Below are 15,887 nucleotides of genomic sequence, written 5' to 3'. Positions count from 1 at the left end.
ATAATCTCTTTGGTAAAATAATCAAATATCACAAAATATACAGATATAAATTTGAAGAAGGCAAAATCATGAAGAACGACCTGTATTATAAACTTTTTATTAGACTGCAATTATTATGATTTATGACAATAAATTAATATTTGACTGATAGTGTTTATTTTTCCATCAGTATAGACTGAAATCTAAAAATCAAGCATCATAGTAGATATTATTGCACTACAGTAGTAATTTATATGTCTCAAGTTCCAAAGTATGGATATATCAAGTCGAATTAATTCTTTAATATAAATTTTCTAATTGCCCTTTTTACATCTTTGTTCCTCAGAGTGTAGATCAGTGGGTTCATAGTGGGGGTAACAATGCTATAAAGAATGGATAGAGCCTTTCCCAAATTCTGAGAGTAGTTATTTTCAGTTTGAAGATACATGAACATGACAGTTCCATAGAAGAGAAAGACCACCATCAGGTGAGATGCACAAGTTCCAAAGGCCTTCCATCTTCCTTCAGCAGATTTCATCCTTACCACAGCCCTGGCTATGCAGGCATATGAGGTGAGAATGGTGGAAACTGGACCAATAAGGATGACTAGGCGAGCAACTAACATCTTTGCCTCTGTTGGACGAGTGTCCACACAGGAAAGCTTTATTAAAAACAAGAGTTCACAAAGGAGATGATCAACACGATGGTGACCACAAAGTGGTAAAGCAATGGCTAGTGAAGACTGAAAGAGAGAGTTGCCAAATCCCCAAATCCAAGATATGGCAGCAAGGATGTGGCAGATCCGTGGGTGCATAATTGTTGTATAGCGGAGGGGCATGCATACGGCAACATAACGATCAATAGACATGACAGCAAGAAGGACACATTCGGTGGAACCAAAGGCAAAGTTCACAATTAACTGAGCCATGCAGCCAAGATAGCTGATTTTGCTATTTCCCCACATGTTCACCAGCATCTGAGGAACAATAGAAGTTGTGAGAAACATGTCCAGAAATGAGAGGTTTCGAAGGAAGAAGTACATTGGGGTATGGAGGCGGCTGTCCAGGATGGATACCAAGATGATGGCTGCATTTCCTGTCAGTGTCATTGTGTAGAGCCCAGAAACAAAGAGAGAGAGGATAAACTCAATTTGGGGATATTCTGAAAAGCCAATCAGGATGAAATATTTCTCTGAGCTCTCATTTATTTTCATCATCTCAAAAATTTTCAGTTGTCATTGAAATTAAATAGAGTCCTATGTGTATCAGCAAAACAAAGATAAATGAGTCAACTGTGAGTTGCCAGTTGTTTTTACATAACAATATGCAGAATATATATGTTCTATTTATTTTAATTTTATATACAGTACAATGTAAAATTAGAGATTTTCTAACAAATTTTAAATAAAATTTCATTTTCAAATAAATTCAAGTAATCAAAATTTAAATTTACTAATGTACAAACATCTTTGAAAAATTTTTGTTCACACCTGGCTATGCTCTCTCCTGGCAGAGCTCAGGGGAGCATATGGTATATCAGGGATTAAACCTAGGTTGACCGTATGTAAGACAATGGCTTACCTACTACTTATGGCCTCAAATTTTTAATGTACAAACATTTAAGTGATTTTAATTATAAAGGTACATATTAGAGTTATCTTTCATTTGGGTACAGACAACTGCAATGAACCTATATTGTAAAATGATTAATATACATTTCTGTGTATAAAACAAAAACTCAGTGAATAGTGATGCTTTTATACATATACACTAAGTATAAAATAGTTTAATTTAAAAAGCAATAAGTATACCTTAAATACTTTATTGGTAAAATATTTATTTTAAAATGTACCTCATAAGAGAATAGGTTGAGTGGAGCAAGAGAAAGCCTGGTAAGACTGAAGAAGGGAAGTTAATAAAATTGGTAGGACTGGTGTCAAAATATTTATTGTATGCCTAATACCCAACTATCAATTATTGTAAATTACAATTCTTTAAGTAAAAATTTAAATAGAAAGATATATCATTTTAGGTTTTCACTAAGTTAATCTTTTTTGTTAGAATATCATATTTTGGTGGTGAGTGCAGGCAAAGCTGTGGACTTTGAGAGAGGGGTCCCAACAGCAAAAGGACTTGTGGCCTGTCCATCCACCAAAGTCAGCAGCCTCTGGAGCCAGTGGGGAAGACTGAAGTGGTATAGGAAAGAAACACCTTGAGACTACTAAAGGAACCTTGGGAAAGTAGCCCAATATCCCACTACACTTTGTTAGTGAAGATTGTAATTCTTTTTTTTTCATTTTAAATTTATTTAAAGAAAATGCATTACCTAATTGACATAACTGATCATGATACATTTGTTTTAGGAAGACCAAAAGCAACATGATTTTAAAAAAATAGAAAATTGAAAGAGATGGAAAAGAAGGGAAAGAAGAAAAAAAGTCAGTAGTAAGTATATTTTTGAAAATTATTGAATCACAATTAATTCATTAAAGCACCAGCAGAAAGTTTAGTAAGCCCCCCCTTTTTTTAATGGATGAGAAAAATAAATACAGTAATAATGGTGTGAGAGTGGCAATTGTTGTTTGCATGGGCCCAGTAAAATATGGGGAAAATGGAAAGATAAAAAGCCTTGGCCTAAGTACAAGCAGACCTTATCCCTGAAGTTTTCTGGCATAAGACTGACACTGGGTTCCAGTCATAATAAGTTGTCCAACCCTTGAGTCATTCTTGGTGGTCCAGTTTCACCTTACCATTAGATGTGGATCGTCCTGCCCTACAAGCTGGTTGTTGCTGTTGCTGAGTTGTATGGATGTTAAGAGAACACTCTATAGAGTAAGTCAATGCCAGGGTAGAGGTAGGGTCTTCCCTGGCAGAGGTTTGCTTCCTGGTGGTGATAGAGAGAATTGTGGTTGTTTCCATAGATGGTCAATGGTTCAGGAGTGTATGGGCAATGCCCATTCTTCTGAGGTCTGAGCCAAGTCATTATGCCAATATTCAAGGTATAAGTCCAAACTGCATTACAAAATATGTGTTTCTATCTCTATTAGATAAGAACTTGTTTGCATTTGTTATATTTTCCCATTTTAATGTGCCTATGCAAAAGAGGAATAATGCCACAGGTATTATTGGTGCTTCTGGGGGGCCGAGGGAACAAGTCCAACAATCTCCTTAACTTGGTTCTAACATGAATTCTAAAGCAAAAGACTCTTCTACTAGAATTCCTTATTGAACCAATCACAAAGAAAGAAAAGGTCACTGTATAAGAGGATAATTAATAGGAGTTATAGCGGTTAAGGGAATATAGAAGATTGTAATTCTGAAGAACCAAACAGTACCAATCCTCCATATTATCTCATAAAAATGGAGTTTAGAGTGGAGGTTCTTAGGATGTTCAACAACTCAAAGAAACATTGGAGCATACCTTCAATAAAACACAGTAAAATATGATAGCAGACATGAGGTAAATACAAACAGATATGTCAGAACTAAAAAACTTGGTAGTTAAGTAAAAATTTCCTTAGGAAGGTCTAGCCAGCAATATAATAGCTGCACAAAACTGAGTCAGTGATCTAGAAGATGTAGTTCAGAAAACCTCTAGAAAACAACAGAAGTTGGAAAAAAGCCTCAAAATGTATAAACAGACGATGGAAAAATTATGAAAATAGTATGCCACAATAGAACTTTGCGATAAATTCAACAAAAATAACTAAAGAATATTGGGTATTGGGTTACACCTTATTTTACCTATAACAGTTTATCCCTAGCTTCTTTGTATGTTTGTTTACAACTTGGTTTCACCCCAAAACAAAGATAGTCTTATATGTAAATATGAATGGTGGGACAGGTTCAGGATAGCTGCTCCACCTTGGGGTGGTCTCTATACTTAATAAAAATGGTAGTTCTGGCAGGCAGCAGGTGCTCCATACTAGGTAGAGGGTGGCCAGACGACAATTGTTTCACCTCAGTCTGGTTGGATTATTTATTGCGAGATCTTGATTCAAACTTGTTCACCTGGGCTTGGAGATATTACATAGGGTGATTCTAAAATTATGAGCCCAAAGAGCCAGGACAAAACCCTATGATGAAGAAACAGCCAAAGATACATTGATAAGAAGTTCCCAGGGATTAATAGTGCACACATATCTTAGATGCTCAAAGAATACCAGCTAAAAGAGGCCCAAATAAAAACATCCCAAGGAACATTCAGGCACAATAAAAGCCACAGATACTAAATGCTGAAAGCAGAAAGATAAAAAGAAAATTACATAAAAAGGAGCATACAGGAAAAATACCCTTAATAAAATGAATGCCTCACCAAGAATACTTCACTCAGCCAGACTCCAATTCATGTTTGAAGGAAGAATACACAGATTCAAGGAAAAATAACAGCTCAGAATCATTACACACTCAAAATCAACTTTTTTTATTTAAACAACTTTATTATATACATGATTGTGTTTGGGTTCAGTCATGTAAAGAACACCACCCATCACTAGTGCAACATTCCCATCACCAATGTCCCAAATCTCCCTCCTTCCCACCCAACCCCCGCCTGTACTCTAGACACGCTTTCTATTTCTTGTACATTCTCGTTATTAGGATAGTTCGAAACTTAGTTATTTCTCTAACTAAACTCATCACTCTTTGTGGTGAGCTTCATGAGGTGAGCTATAACTTTCAGCTCTTTTCTCTTTCATTTCTGAAAGTTATTATTGCAAGAATGTCTTTCATTTTTCTTAAAACCCATAGATGAGTGAGACCATTCTGCATCTTTCTCTCTCTCTGACTTATTTCACTCAGCATAATAGATTCCATGTACAGGAAAACTTCATGACTTCATCTCTCCTGACAGCTGCATAATATTCCATTGTGTATATGTACCACAGTTTCTTTAGCCATTCATCTGTTGAAGGGTATCTTGACTGTTTCCAGAGTCTTGCTATGGTAACTAGTGCTGCAATGAATATAGGTGTAAGGAAGGGATTTTTGTATTGTATTTTTGTGTTCCTAGGGTATAGTCCTAGGAGTGGTATAGCTGGGTGGTATGGGAGCTCGATTTCCAGTCTTTGGAGGAATCTCCATATTGCTTTCCATAAAGGCTGAACTAGACGGCATTCCCACCAGCAGTGGATAAGAATTCCTTTCTCTCCACATCCCCGCCAACACTGCTTGTTCTCATTTTTTTGTGATGTGTGCCAATCTCTGGGGTGTGAGGTGGTACCTGATAGTTGTTTTGATTTGCATCTCCCTGATGATTAGTGATGTGGAGCATTTTTTCATGTGTCTTTTGGCCATTTGTATTTCTTCTTTGTCAAAGTGTCTGTCCATTTATTCTCCCCATTTTTTGATGGGATTAGATGTTTTTTTCTTGTAAATTTCTGTCAGTGCCTTGTATATTTTGGAGATTAGCCCCTTATCTAATGGGTATTGGGTGAATAGTTTCTCCCACTCAGTGGGTAGCTCTTGTATCCTGGGCGCTATTTCTTTTGAGGTGCAGAAGCTTCTCAGTTTAATATATTCCCATCTGTTAATCTCTGCTTTCACTTGTTTGGAGAGTGCAGTTTCCTCTTTGAAGATGCCTTTAGTATCAATGTCCTGGAGTGTTTTAACTATGTGTTGTTCTATATATCTTATGGTTTCATGTCTGAAATCAAGGTCTTTCATCCATTTGGATTTAACCTTCGTACATGATGGTAGCTGGGGGTCTAAGTTCAATTTTTTGCAAGTGGCTAGCCAGTTGTGCCAACACCACTTGTTGAAGAGGCTCTCTTTGCTTCATTTAGGATTTCTTGCTCCTTTATCAAAAATTAGGTGATTGTATGTCTGGAAAACATTCTCTGAGTATTCAAGCCTATTCCACTGATCTGAGGGCCTGTCTTTATTCCAATACCATTCTTTTTTGATAACTATTGCTTTGTAGTACAGTTTAAAGTTGGGGAAAGTAATTCCTCCCATATTCTTTTTCCCAATGATTGCTTTAGCTATTCTAGGGTGTTTATTGTTCCAAATGAATTTCAAAAGTGCCTGATCCACTTCTTTGAAGAATGTCATGGGTATTTTTAGAGGGATCTCATTAAATCTGTACAATGCTTTGGAGAGTATTGCCATTTTAATGATGTTAATCCTGCCAATTTATGAGCAGGGTATGTGCTTCCATTTTCGCGTCTTCTCTCTTATTTCTTGGAACAGAGTTTTATAGTTTTCTTTGTATACATCTTTCACATTTTTAATCAAGTTGATTCCAAGATATTTGAGTTTGTGTGGCACTATTGTGAATGGGGTTGTTTTCTTTCTTTTTCTTTTTTTTTTTTTTGGTTTTTGGGCCACACCCTGTGACGCTTAGGGGTTACTCCTGGCTATGCGCTCAGAAGTTGCTCCTGGCTTCTTGGGGGACCATATGGGACACCGGGGGATCTAACCGCGGTCCGTCCTAGGCTAGTGCAGGCAAGGCAGGCACCTTACCTCCAGCACCACCGCCCGGCTCATGGGGTTGTTTTCTTAATGTCATTTCTTCCTTATTACTATTGGTGTATAGGAAGGCCATTGATTTTTGTGTGTTAATTTTGTAGCCTGCCACCTTGTTATATGAGTCTATTGTTTCTAGAAGCTTTTTCGTAGAGACTTTAGGGTTTTCTAGGTAGAGTATCATGTCATCTGCAAACAGTGAGATCTTGACTTCTTCCTTTCCTATCTGGATTCCCTTGATATCTTTTTCTTGCCTAGTCACTATAGCAAGTACTTCCAGTACTATGTTGAATAGGAGTGGTGAGAGAGGACAGCCTTGTCTTGTGCCAGAATTTAGAGGAAAGGCTTTCAGTTTTTCTCCATTGAGGACAATATTTGCCTCTGGCTTGTGGTAGATGGTCTTAACTATATTGACAAAGGTTCCTTCCATTCCCATCTTGCTGAGAGTTTTGATCAAGAATGGATGCTGGAGCTTATCAAATGATATCTTTGCATCTATTGATATGATCATGTGATTTTTATTTTTCTTGTTGATATTGTGTATTATGTTGATAGATTTATGGATGTTAAACCAGCCTTACATTCCTGGGATGATACCTACTTGATTGTAGTAGATGATTTTCTTAATGAGGCATTGAACCCTATTTACCAGGATTTTGTTGAGGATCTTTGCATCTGTATTCATCAGCAATATTGGTCTGTAATTTTCTTTTTTGGTAGCATCTCTGTCTGGTTTAGGTATCAAGGTGATGTTGGCTTCATAAAAGCTATTTGGAAGTGTTCCTGTTTTTTCAATTTCATGAAAGAGTCTTTCCAGGATTGGTAGTAGTTCCTCTTGAAAGGTTTGAAAGAATTCATTAGTAAATCCATCTGGGCCTTAGCTTTTGTTTTTGGGCAGACATTTGATTACTGTCTTAATTTCCTCAATAGTGATGAGTGTGTTTAGATATGCTACATCCTCTTCATTCAACCGTAGAAGATTATAAGAGTCCAAAAATTTATCCATTTCTTCCAGGTTTTCATTTTTAGTGGCATAGAGTTTCTCAAAGTAGTTTCTGATTACCCTTTGAATCTCTACCATATCAGTAGTGATCTCTCCTTTTTCATTTTTAATACGAGTTATCAATTTTCTCTCTCTCTTTCTTTGTTAGTTTTGCCAGTGGTCTATCAATCTTGTTTATTTTGTCAAAAAAACAACTTCTGCTTTCGTTGATCTTTTGAATTTTTTTCGGGTTTCCACTTCATTGATTTCTGTTCTCAACTTTGTTATTTTCTTCTGTCTCCCTATTTTTTGTCCTTTTGTTGAGAACTTTCCAATTCTATGAGCTGCATCATTAAGCTATTCAGGTATGCAACTTCTTTCCTGATGTGTGCTTGCAAAGCTATAAATTTTCCTCTTGGTACCTCTTTTGCTGTGTCCCATTGGTTCTGATAGTTTGTGTCTTTATTGTCATTTGTTTCTAGGAAGGTTTTGATTTTCTCTTTGATTTCATCTCGGACCCACTGGTTATTCAGTATTAGACTGTTTAACTTCCAGGTATTAACGTTTTTCTTCTGTGCCCCTTTGTAGTTCACATATAATTTCAGGGCCTTGTGGTCAGAGAAGTTAGCCTGCAAAATTTCTATCCTCTTGATATTATGGAGGTATGTTTTATGTGTTAGCATGTAGTCTATCCTGAAGAATGTCCCATGTACATTAGAGAAGAATCAGGTCTAGTATATTCTTGTTGGGTTTCAGTCTGGTTGACCTGTCAAGTGTTGACAATACCGTGTTGAGGTCTCCCACAATTATTGTGTTGTTATTGATATTATTTTCCAGATTTGTCAACAATTGTATTAAATATTTTGCTGGCCCCTCATTCGGTGCATATATGTTTAGGAGAGTGATTTCTTCCTGCTGTACCTGTCCCTTGATTAATACAAAATGTCCATCTTTGTCCCTTACAACTTTCTTAAGTATAAAGTTTGCATCATCTGATATTAGTATGGACACTCCAGCTTTTTTATGGATGTTGTTTTCTTGGATGATTTTCCTCCAGCCTTTGATTTTAAGTCTATGTTTGTTCTGACTATTCCGGTGCATTTCCTGTAGGCAGCAGAAGGTTGGATTGAGTTTTTTGATCCATTTAGCCACTCTGTGTCTCTTAACTGGTGCAGTTTGTCCATTGACATTGAAAGAAAGAATTGTTCTGGGAGTTAGTGTCATCTTTATATCGAAGTTTGGTGTGTCTTTTGGTCAGTCTTGTCTTAAAATAGGCCGTTCAGTTTTTCTTTTAAGAATGGTTTTGAGTCTGTGAAGTTTCTGTGCTGTTGTTTGTCTGTGAAACTGCTGCAGACGCCAGGGCCTCTAAGCAGGTTCTTCGTGGAGTCTGGGAAACCTTCACGGAGAGAGAGTGGGAACACAAAATGGCGGAAAGACGGAACAATATTGTAGAAATGAATTACCACACACAATGCATGGGGACTTGCGTCTAGAAAGACAAAGACAAATTTATTTTTTGAGCTGGGTAACTTTTAAGGGGTAAGCTCTAAAATGCGGGGTGTAATTTTGGAGATCAAAGAAAGTGGGAGATGGTCAGGGAAACAGAATGAAAGGCCATGGCTAAAATCTGCATATTAAAGAACCGATACTGAAGGTGAAAAGAAGTTTCTGTTGAGGGTTAGCTTTGTTTTGGGTAAGCAGGAGAAACCAGGTAATTTTCAGGGAAGTGGGAAGAGAGAGAAAAATTTTAGAGTTGTGGGGAAAACTGAAAATTGCTTTAGTCATGAGCTAAGTTTTGGAAAAAACATGATCTTGGAGCCAAGGTAGCAGAGATCACAGAGAACTGGTCAGTGGGAGACTTTTGGCGGGATTTAATACTATGCTTCTTTGTTAGAAAGAAATATTGAGGCCTGATTTCTAATAATGGTCAAAAATAAAGAGAGAGATAGTTACAGCCACGTTTAGAATTATAGCCAAACAATACATGCAAAGGGTCAACTGATTTGACTGCTCTAAGCGGGCCCTTTTGGCAAATAATTCTTTTTCAGGAGTGCAACACTTCTGATGTGTGCTCTTCCTGAGTGGGGTGTAACATGAAACCATGTATTGTTCTTTCAAACCTGAAAGTGAGTTTTGCTGGGTGCAGTATTCTAGGCGAAGCATTTATTTCATTAACTTTTGTCACTATTTCCCACCACTGCCTTCTGGCCTTGAGTGTTTCCGGTGACAGGTCTGCAGTAAATCTCAAGGATGTTCGCTTGAATGTAATTTCTCTTTTCGATCTTGCTGCTTTCAGAAATCTGTCTCTATCTGTGGGATTCATCATTGTGACTAGGATGTGTCTTGGGGTGCTTTTTCTGGGGTATCTTTTGGTTGGTACTCTTTGGGCATGCAGGATTTGATTGCATGTATTCATTAGCTCTGGTAGTTTCTCTTTAATGATGTTCTTGACCATTGATTCTTCCTGGAGATTTTCTTCCTGGGTCTCTGGGACTCCAATGATTCTTAAGTTGTTTCTGTTGAGCTTATCATAGACTTCTATTTTCATCTGTTCCCATTCTTTGAGTAATTTTTCCATTGTTTGATCATTTGTTTTAAGACTTTTTTCCAATTTCTTCTGCTGTATGGAATTGTTACTCATCTCATCTTCCAGTGTACTAATTCTATCCTCAGCTGCTGTTAACCGTGGGAAAGCTCAACCATGTTTTTTCTTCAATTCATCTACTGAGTTTTTCAGACCTGTTATTTGACCTGAAATTTCAGTTTGGAGTTTTCTGATTTCTATCTTCATATTCTCTTGATTCTTATTAGTGTTTTCTTCTATACTTTCTTTGAGTTCTTTGAACATCTTCCATATTGCGACTCTAAACTCCTTATCTGAGAGACTGACTAGTTGGCTGGTCATGTTCAAGTCATCAGAGTTGTCATCGTCATTCTCTATGTCTGGCGCTGGCCTGTGTTGTTTCCCCATTGTCACATTTGTATTGTGGGTTTTTCTACTCGTTGTGGTGTATTCATTGGCTAAATGATGTGCACGCCTGTGAAGTGAATCAGAGTGGCCATGCTCCTCTGGCTCTTCCCTTTCTGGGCATGTAAACTCACCTCCAGGGAAGGCTCCAGGGAAGGCAAGTCGTCCACAGATGAGCCACACACAGGATGAAATCAGGCCAAAAATGCAGCACAGCACAGGAGACAGGCAGATAGGGGTGCTGGCATCTGAGTTCCAGCAGAATTCAGCGGCTTCCCCTTTCTGGGTGTATAAACTCACCTCCAGGGAAGGCTCCAGGGAAGGCAAGTCGTCCGCAGATGAGCCACACACAGGATGAAATCAGGCTAAAAATGCAGCACAGCACAGAAGTCAGGCAGATAGGGGTGCTGGCATCTGAGTTCCCAGAAATCCTTTAGGACTTTAATCCTAGTTTGAAATGGGTAATCCCCTCAGATGGTTGGGGTTTCCCATCCTCTTACTGACAAAGGTGAAAGAGCTTGAAGCCTCCAAAACCTTCACTGTGGTCTCCAGGGTCATCCAGAAAATTGACATTCACCCCTGAAGCAGGCAGCATTACCGGCAGGAACGCTGATGAAATCCAGTCTCAGGCAGCTGAAAACAGTGTGACCCAAGATGACTCAAAATCAACTTTACAAGAAGAAATGTGGCAGCTACTTTTAAGGCAAGACAATCCCTACAAACCAACAAAAGTTACAAGAAGAAAGAAGTTACAAGAACAAAATTCCATGACAATAATCTCTCTCAATGCCAATGGACTAAGTACACCAATTAAGAGACACAGAGTGGCAAAATGAGTCAAAAAGGTAATCCAACATTCTGCTGCCTGCAATAACACATTTGAATAGTTAAAGCAAACAGACTTAAAATCAAAGATTGGAAAGCAATTCTTCATGAAAGCAACTCCCTTTAAAAGATTGGCAGGTTGAAGAAGGGTAGTAGCAGTGAAATAATTCACATTTAGTTAAAGTCTCAATGGAGTTAGCTTGCTTTATTCCCTCATGACCTTTTCTCTGCCATGTGCTGATTCTGTGCCATATCTGCCCAACTCATCTCTTTCTCAAGAGCTCTCTCTATTTCCCTTTCTGTTGCTCTCCAAGCTTCTTTGCTGTTTTCCCCTTAACCCCAGCAGCACCTTTTATTCTTTATTCAGAACCACAGACTCCTCCCAGGTGTGGGTGAGTCTGACCATCCAGGTGAGAGGAACATATCAACAGAGAGCTTAGGGCATTGAGGGATGGGATACCTTACAGTCAAGAACACCATTACTGAGAATTTCCAGAGCTGAAGAGTGCATTTATCCACATCCCTGATGCCTGAAGAGAAGCAGCTAAAAGAGATATGAATAAAAGCATTCCAAAGAAGAACCAAAGGGTCTACTTGAGGGTAAGAATACCCAACAAATACACCAAATTTATATAAAAAAAGAGGTCATAAATTTCCACAACAATAATCTTTTTCAATGTCAATGATAGTCTGACTAAACACATTAAGTAAAAGACACAGATTGGCAAAATGGATCAGAAATCTGAATCTAACATTTTGCTGCCTGTGTGAAACACATCTAAATAGTCAGAACAACCACAGACTCAAAGTTAAAGGTTAGAGGGCAATTCTCAAAGCAAACAACTCCTTTAAAAAGGCTGGGTGGCTATCCTAATTCAGACAACACAAACCTTAAACTCAAAAGGTTATAAGAGACAGAAACATGTACTTCTTAATAATCAAAGGAGCCGAAAAGATAGCATGGAGGTAAAGCGTTTGCCTTGCATGCAGAAATACAGTAGTTCGAATCTCAGCATTCCATATGGTCCCCGAGCCTACCAGGAGCAATTTCTGATTGTAGAGCCAGCAGTAACCCCTGAACACTGCGGTTGTGACCCAAAACAAACAAACAAACAAACAAACAAACAAACAAACAAACAAAAAGTGGCGACCCAGGTTCTATTTATTTGGGGTTGGAGATATAGCGTGGAAGTAGAGAGTTTGCCTTGCATGCAGAAGGACAGTGGTTCAAATCCAGGCATCCCATAGGGTTCCCCGAGTCTGCCAAGATTGATTTCTGAGCGTAGAGCCAGAAGTAAGCCCTGAGCACTGCCGGGTGTGGCCTCCCCCCCAAAAAAAAATCAAGGAAGATATACACCAGAATGAAATTACTCCTAAATACATATGTAACCAATGAGAAATACTTAAAACAACTACTAATAGTCTACTAATAGACTTGAAGGAAGACATCATTAGTGACATAATAGTAGTCAGAGATTTCAACACCACTCAGTTACTTGTTGATTATAAACCAGGGTAAAACTTAAAAAGGATAAATTGTCTTTGAAGGAAAAATGTAATAATATCTTGGCAGATATCTATATGGATGTATACAATAGATATATAGAGCTTCTATATAAATAAATATGTAGGACTTTTAATTCCCAAGAAAGCTGAATAAACATTCTTCTCCAATGTACATGGGACTTTCTCCAAGATAGAACACATGCTGGGTCATGAAACACACCTACACAAAATCAAGAGGATTGAAAGTAAATAAAATATCCTCTTGGATCACAATGCACTAAAAATAGAAGTGAATTACAAAGAGAAATGGAGAAACAACTTTAAGACCTGGAAATTAAATACCTTAGTACTGAACAAACTGTAGGCAGAGAGAAAATAAAAATAGACCCAAAAACAAAGAATGAAGACATGAATTATCAGAATTTGTGGAACAAGGCAAAAGCAATAGTAAGAGGAAAATTTATAGTTTGCAAGCTTTTACCAGGAAGAAAGGGCCTACATAAATAATTTAGTGTTACAGCTTAATAAATTAGAAATTGACAAAAATGAATAAAAAAGGCAGTCAGAAGGAAATAATAAAATTTAGAACAAAATTAATTAACTAGATACCTAAAAATTTAAAATACCAATGAAAGCAAGAGCTGTGCTTTTTGAAAAAATAAACAAGATTGAGAAACCATCAGCAAGACTCACAAAGAGAGTAAAATGTAATAAACTGAATCAGAAATAAAAAGTGGGAGGTCATCACAAATACTACTGAAATTCAAAGGTATTACTTTGAGAATATTTATGCCCCAAACAAGAAAAACTACAAGAAATAAATTATTGGACTCTTATTACCTCTGGACATTGAAATGATAATCACAAGGCTTTCTTCAAAATGTTTCTTACTCCAGAAGGTGAAAACAGGCGGGCTTTCGCAGAAGCCAGCTGCCCTGTCTGGGACATCAGGCAGGGAAAAGACACGAATCTGCGCCCGCCCAGTGGAGCCCGACTGTGAGTGCTCCTTGTAAATGTTTCTCTACTGTCCTCTTGCGTGAAACTCTTGGGAGTGGGGCAAAAGAGGCTCCAGCAGAGCACGGCTGCTCCGCTTCGCTATGCGGCCATGCGCTCTTTCTAAGAAAAGAACACCATCGTAACAAGAAGAAAAAATCACACTAAGATCTGAGCTATAACACAGAAGCAAGAATTCCTCCTCGGACTGTCTTCTCCGTTGAATGCTTGGGCCTAAGATTTGATCCAGTGTGAGGCTTCACCCACGGAGGACTCCCATCCCCTAGAGACAAGTCAGCCCATCCAGAAAGGGCGGAGCCAGAGAAGTGTGCTGCCTACATCATATAGCCAATGAATACCACCACAACACGTAGAAAAACCCAAAATACAAGTGTGACAATGGGGAAACAACGCAGGCCAGCATCAGACATAGAGAATGAAGAGGACAAGTCTGATGACCAGATAATGGCCAACCAACTAATCAACCTCTCAGATAAGGACTTTAGACTAGCAATATGGAAGATGCTCAACGGACTCCAAGAAACCATGGATCGAGTTGAACAGAACACTAATAAGAACCAAGAAAATATGAAGACAGAAATCACAAAACTCCAAACTGAAATAACATATCAATTAACAGGCCTGAAAAAGTCAGTAAACGAAGTGAATGACAAAATGGATAAGCTCTGGGACAGGATGTCAGAAGCTGAGAATAGACTTGGTGCTGTGGAAGATGAGATACATAACAATTCCATACAGCAGGAGAGATTGGACAAAAAACTTAAAGCAAATGAGCAGACAATGGAAAAATTAGTCAAAGAATGGGAACAGATGAAAATAGAAGTCTATGATAAGATCAACAGAAACAACTTAAGAATCATTGGAGTCCCAGAGACCCAGGAAGAAAATTCCCAGGAAGAATCAATGGTCAAGAACATCATTAAAGAGAAACTTCCAGAGCTAAACAATATAGGTGATCAAATCCTACATGCTCGAAGAGTACCAACCAAAAGAGACCCCAGAAAAAACACCCCAAGACACATCCTAGTCACAATGACAAATCCCACAGATAGAGACAGAATTCTGAAAACAGCAAGATCAAAAGGGGAAATTACATTCAAGCAAGCTTCCCTGAGATTTACAGCAGACCTGTCACCAGAAACACTCAATGCCAGAAAGCAGTGGTGGGATATTGTGACAAGACCGAATAAAATGAATGCTTCACCCAGAATACTATACCCAGCAAAACTCACTTTCCTGTTTGACGGAAGAATACATGGTTTCACAGACAAAAAACAGCTCAGAAACTTCACAGACACAAAACCAGTCTTAAGAGAAAAACTGAAAGACCTAATCTAAGACAAGACTACCCAAAAGACACACCAAATTTTGATATAAAGATGGCGTTAAATCCCAGGACAATTCTTTCTCTCAACGTCAATGGACTAAATGCACCAGTTAAGAGACACAGAGTGGCTAAATGGATCAAAAAACTCAATCCAACCTTCTGCTGCCTACAAGAAACGCACCTGAATAGTCAGAACAAACATAGACTCAAAATACAAGGCTGGAGAAAAATTATCCAAGCAAACAACACCCGTAAAAAAGCTGGAGTGGCCATACTAATATCAGATAATGCAAACTTTATACTCAGGAAGGTTGTAAGGGACAAAGATGGACATTTTATATTAATCAAGGGGTATGTAGAGCAGGAAGAAATAACTCTCCTAAACATATATGCACCGAATGAGGGGCCAGCAAAATATTTAATACAACTGTTGACAAATCTGAAAAATAATATCAACAACAACACAATAATTGTGGGGGACCTTAACACGGCTTTGTCAACACTGGATAGGTCAACCAGACTGAAACCCAACAAGAATATACTAGACCTGAGGAGAGAAATGGAAGAAAGAGGCTTAGTGGATATATATAGGACACTCCACCCCCAGAAACCTGGATACACATTCTTCTCCAATGTACATGGGACATTCTCCAGGATAGACTACATGCTGGCACATAAAACATACCTCCATAAGATCAAGAGGATAGAAATTTTGCAGACGGCCTTTGCTGACCACAAGGCTCTGAAATTATTTGTGAATTCCAAAGGGACTCAGAAGAAAAACCTTAACACCTGGAAGTTAAACAGCCTCATACTCAATAA

General features: G+C 38.2%; 1 protein-coding gene across 1 annotated transcript; it reads right to left on the bottom strand.

Annotated features, from left to right (window-relative positions):
* Window positions 1-271: 271 nt before the first annotated feature.
* LOC126016413 (olfactory receptor 2G6-like) lies at window positions 272-1,195 on the bottom strand. Its single transcript, XM_049778982.1, has one exon. It carries the CDS (start codon window positions 1,193-1,195, stop codon window positions 272-274), a length of 924 nt encoding a protein of 307 aa, XP_049634939.1.
* Between the last annotated feature and the right edge of the window lie 14,692 nt (window positions 1,196-15,887).

The sequence above is a fragment of the Suncus etruscus genome, chromosome 8, assembly GCF_024139225.1.
Source record: "Suncus etruscus isolate mSunEtr1 chromosome 8, mSunEtr1.pri.cur, whole genome shotgun sequence".
Lineage (NCBI taxonomy): Eukaryota > Metazoa > Chordata > Mammalia > Eulipotyphla > Soricidae > Suncus > Suncus etruscus.
The sequence above is the reverse complement of the archived record's forward strand: the minus strand, read 5'-3'. Positions and strand labels throughout refer to the sequence as shown.